Source organism: Fragaria vesca, linkage group LG6 (assembly GCF_000184155.1).
Source record: "Fragaria vesca subsp. vesca linkage group LG6, FraVesHawaii_1.0, whole genome shotgun sequence".
NCBI lineage: Eukaryota > Viridiplantae > Streptophyta > Magnoliopsida > Rosales > Rosaceae > Fragaria > Fragaria vesca.
The window spans coordinates 27,620,989-27,626,346 of NC_020496.1; the positions used below are offsets into that span (position 1 = coordinate 27,620,989).

At 35.7% G+C, this 5,358-nt stretch overlaps 1 protein-coding gene across 1 annotated transcript; it reads left to right on the forward strand.

The window, feature by feature from the left end:
* The first annotated feature begins 351 nt into the window (after positions 1-351).
* On the forward strand, positions 352-5,005 carry LOC101300464 (putative laccase-9-like). The gene is made up of 8 exons (XM_004303876.1): positions 352-372; positions 2,463-2,546; positions 2,752-2,903; positions 3,035-3,279; positions 3,393-3,524; positions 3,612-4,218; positions 4,311-4,672; positions 4,741-5,005. Exons 1-8 carry the CDS (start codon positions 352-354, stop codon positions 4,932-4,934), a joined length of 1,797 nt encoding a protein of 598 aa, XP_004303924.1. The 3' UTR covers positions 4,935-5,005.
* The last annotated feature ends 353 nt before the right edge of the window (positions 5,006-5,358 follow it).

Consider the following 5,358-nt stretch of genomic DNA (forward strand, 5'->3'; position numbering starts at 1 on the left):
TAAATTTCATTAAGAGAATAAAATATATAATAAAAATGAAGGTCCATTAAATGTTTATTAAGAGAATCATAAATTTTTTAAATAAATATTTATTTATAAATTATATATAAATATATATATAATAATAAATTATATAATTATATATAATAATATTTTCATTCTTAATGGGTGGGGATGGAGACGAATATCAAAATACCATACCCTCCTCGTACCCGATTTAAGAATCCGAATACTGAGGATCCTTATCCCCATTACCCGTTTATACCCGTATATCTTCCCCGTTAGGGTCGAATACCCGTGGGTACCTTACCCGCTGGGGATTATTGCCATCCCTAGTTGGGGGAGGAGGAGATGGAGATAGAGGACAAAAACGTACCTTACCGTAAACAACTTGCAAACACGTGCTCCAGACAGCTTGAGTACTGCGTACATTACCTGCATCATAACTTCATAAGCTCTGAAAATTGAAAGTCCTTGTATCTGTGTGTCCATGTAGAGAAAGTATAGCCACCACTGTTGCAATAGGAGTGACAATTAATGTAGGAAAAGAAAATGGAGAATTTTCATATACACCCAATTTTGAAGAGCGGTTTTAAATAAAACCCACCTAATATTCTTATCTGATAGACATCTAAAATGTACCAATTATGATAAATATTATATCCTATTTTTTTCTAAATTTTACACAATTGCCACCATTCAACTATAACATATTAATATAATAAATAAGCTTAATTGATGATGTCATAAATACCTTGATTATGGGTTTTTCTTCTAACACTAACATTTTTCAATCAATTTGCAAGAATTATGTAGTTAAAGGAATTCATTCTCTAATCTATACATAAGGTAAAATATAATATGAATAAGATATCTGATCTAAACCCTATACCCTAAAACCTAAACCCTATACCCTATACCTTAAACCCTATACCCTGAATAAGATATCTGATCTAAACCCTATAACCTAAACCCTAAACCTATACCCTAACTCTATACCCTAAACCCTATACCTTAACCCTATACCCTAAACCCAATTTTGGGTTTCTTCTTTTTAGGTATATTATCATATCATGTCATACTTAATAGGTACATTAGAAACGTAAGTAGTAAAGAGATGTTCTCTCGATTAGGATGGGAAATGATATAATAATATATCTAAAAAGAAGAAAATTAATCAAAGAACAAAAATGCGTACCTTACAATTAGACATTTTCGACTATGTAGAGAAACACCAAATGTGAGCTTAGGAATGAAAAGTATCATCCTATTACAAATGACATACTTTTGTATATAGCATATATATATATATACACTTAAGTTAGTAATAACAAGGTAAGAAATTAAAGAATGTAATTGATTATGACAAAGTTAAATCCAACTAAATTTTAGCTAGTATTTGAGTTTCAAATTAATGCTAAAATTGAGAAACATACCAAATTTAGCTTTCTACTGTTTGAAGGGCAAATTAGAGAAACCGAAAAATGAAAAAAACTATTAATTATAGACATTTGCTCTATATGGTATGTTTGCTTATGTGGAGTGGGTGTAAAATAAAACAAAAATATGTATGTGTTTATCTTAAAAGATGTCTAGTATTTTGAGTTTTTATTTAATTTTCTCAAAGGAAAATGTAATCAATGTAATCTAGCTTGTACGTTTTTGCAGCACAACAGTACAGTGGAATATTAGTTCCCTTCGGTCTGTTTGGTGTTGTAACTTGTAATTCCATGGTCTGGTTCCTAATTAGTAGCTACCACAGTTGCGTAGGCCCAAGCCGAATGGGAAGGCAGCTTGCCAACAACTACCTGGCCGAGCTTAATTGCCAACTACCTGAGCGAGTCCGGCCATGGCATTTGTGATTGTAAAGACCAAGAAATCAAGCTACTACCTATCTTTTAACAGCAAATCCAACAAAAATCTTCTTGCAACCAAAATCAATTACAAAATGTGGAAAAGACAAACGAAATATTAGAAGTATCACCAGACTTTCGCAGTCGTCACGTCACTGAATGCAGTGTAAATGGGAACAAATTTGTTCTATGCCTTTGTTGGATGTAATACCATTATTGTTGTAGTGCTTGTAGAAAACTCTTCGATCGAGCTTGAATATGGACATGATAATAATATGAGAGTTTTTGGAGATATATCGAGAGCAAAATATCATGATTCTTTCATCAAGATTCAAACTCCATTTTCTATTTTGGAAAACTGAAAATGGCAGGTGCACACACGTTAATGGTTGGCCCCGTACCGTAGTTTTCGAACTTTTTGGTAAGAAAGGTTGTTAAGAAGAACATATATACCTACATGAAATCAACATACTTGAGGAACGCATAAATTTAAGCAGTGTGCGCAAATCTGTAGCTCCCTAGATTTCAAATACTTCACAAACAAATGCGCGCAGCACAGATTGAAATCTTTGAGGAGTACTAGTACGTAGTCCAGTCATGGCGACACAGTTTCTAGTGTTCGCTGTTCTTATTGTCATCCTACTGGTGTTCAGCTCTTTTGCTCAATGCGAAGTGCATTACCATGATTTTATAGTAAGTAAATTTTTTGATGCTTTATAATTTCCCAGTTCGATCATCTATTCCCTTCAAGCATTCGAGTATCTATATTCTACGTTATTCATTCCAGCTATCTTTGTTTCATGCATGGAATGATGGAATCGTAATATAACTAATTTGTTCTGATCTTTTACTAGTTTAGTTATGTGCATCTTGGTAATTGCAATTTTTGATCTATTAGGTTAAGGAGGTAAACTTCACTAGATTGTGTGAAACAAAGCTCATGTTAGTAGTAAACGAGAGTTATCCAGGTCCAGCAATACGAGCTCGCAAAGGAGACACTATTTATGTTAATGTCTACAATAAAGGATATTACGGATTCACCATTCACTGGCAAGTCCCTTCACACCACCTCCTCCTCTTATCAGTTTATATATATATTGCTTCCTTGTACTTTACATTATTAAATTGATCATCTTTTATCTTTGTAAATTAACATGCAAACACTTGGTATGATGATCCAGGCATGGTGTAAAACAACCAAGAAATCCATGGTTTGATGGCCCAGAATATGTGACACAATGTCCAATCTTACCTGGTACTAATTTTACCTATCAAGTTCAGTTGAGCACAGAAGAAGGAACACTATGGTGGCATGCTCATAGTGATTGGACTAGAGCAAGCGTTCACGGTGCCATTGTTGTATTGCCTGCTCTTGTAACAACATTTCCATTTCCGGAGCCTGATGAAGAGGAGATCATTGTGTTCGGTACACACGCACTTGGCCTAGTTAATGTTGTTCAATATTCAACTATACACTAGCTACCTAATTACATGCATATGTGCATCATATATATGCTAAGTACACTGATCTAATTGCAGGATCTTGGTACTTGGGAAATTTGAAAGAAGAAGTCGACGAGTGTTTGGACCCTGCTACTAACTCTAACTTACCCATAGCAGATGGTTACACAATCAATGGCCGACTTGGGGATTTTTCTGCATGCTCCCAAAGTAAGCATATATATGGATTTATCAGGTGGTTCACCTTGCTAGTATGTTACTTAAACTAATGGAGTTCCATATTACATATGCGTGTAGATACAACTTATCGTCGCAAGGTGGACTACGGCAAGACATATCTTCTTCGGATAGTAAACGCAAACATCGATGTAGAGTTTTACTTCGCCATTGCTGAACACAGCCTCACTGTGGTTGGCTTGGACGGCTCCTATACCAAACCTATCAACACAGGCTATATACTGATAGCCCCTGGACAAACAATGGATGTGTTGCTCAACGCAAGTTCGTCTTTGGGAAGGTATTACATGGTCGGAAGAGAATACATAAGCGCTACAGTTGAAACACTCTCCGACACTGCGAATGATGCTATTGCAATCCTCGAATATAATGGAAACTATACCACTTCGGAAACTCCTTTATTTCCTGATCAGATTCCCAATTCCTTATCCCAAGAACCAGCATTCAGCTTCTACGGAAAACTTAGAAGTTTAGCCACCCCAGAATATCCTGCAAGTGTCCCAAAAGAAAGTGAGGTTACTACCAGAATGTACATAACAGCTTCTGCCAACGCTCTTTACTGTACTGAAGATTTAGGTCCCTCATGTGTTAACATATCTTTTGCTGCAAGCGTCAATAATATTAGCTGGGCTAATCCGAGGGAATCTGTCTTGCAAGCCTACTACAAGTAAGTTACATAAGTTCGAACTAGATGTTTGCATTGGAAGCTAGCTTGTTATACTTGAAAATTGGTTTTGATGGATCTTTATATACATGCAGAAACATAAGCGAGCCGGTTTATGAAACAGATTTCCCAGACGAGCCACCTACTTATTTTAACTTCACTGAAATAGCAATGACACTAGATCCAGTGCTAACAGTCCAAGGGACAAAGGTGAAGGTGCTAGAGTATAATGAAACAGTTGAGATGGTGTTTCAAGGCACTGATGTGATGGGAGGTTCTGTAAATCATCCAATGCACTTGCATGGACATAGCTTTTTTGTGCTTGGATTTGGTTTTGGGAATTACTTAGCCCAGAGGGACTCAAAAACTTTTAATTTGATTGATCCTCCGTATGTAGCAACGTTCATCACTCCAAAAAATGGATGGTTAGCTACCAGATTCGTAGCGAATAACCCAGGTACTTGCATATATCTCTCCAAACTTGCATATATGAGAGTAATATTTGATGTATGATTTCTGGTGCAGGTGTGTGGTTTTGGCATTGTCATATGGAGAGACATTTGTCATGGGGTATGGAGTCTGCTTTTATAGTGAAGAACGGGGGCACACCGGAGACTACAATGCTCCCTCCTCCGGCTACAATGCCTTCCTGTGATGTTCCACTGGATTCTTCTACTATCCTAAGGCATGCGGAATTAAGTAAAAATCAACTAAAGTAATTAATAATAATGTTGAGGTCATGAGTTCAAACCTCATCAACATATATATGTAAAGTGCGTGATTAAATAGTAATAAAAATAAATTAAAAAAAAAATAGAGTAATTAAGTAATCGTTCATATCGGTTGATCTATCGTAGCAAGTGTAATGCCTTGTGTAGTCACCGACTCACCATTACCATTTGTCATGATGTTGCTTTTGTTTATACTTGTTATGTACAATAGTATATAATGAAGGGAAAATTTTAAGAACAGTACATGAAGTATGAGTCATTAAGAATTAAGGTGAATATACTTCATAAAATATCACAATTGTGCATGAGGTTGAAAATGATACACACTTTTAGTACCTACCTTTACTAACACCATTAACCCTTATGTCATTATTTATTTTTCAAAGGGCAATCTAGTCATTCCATCTCACCC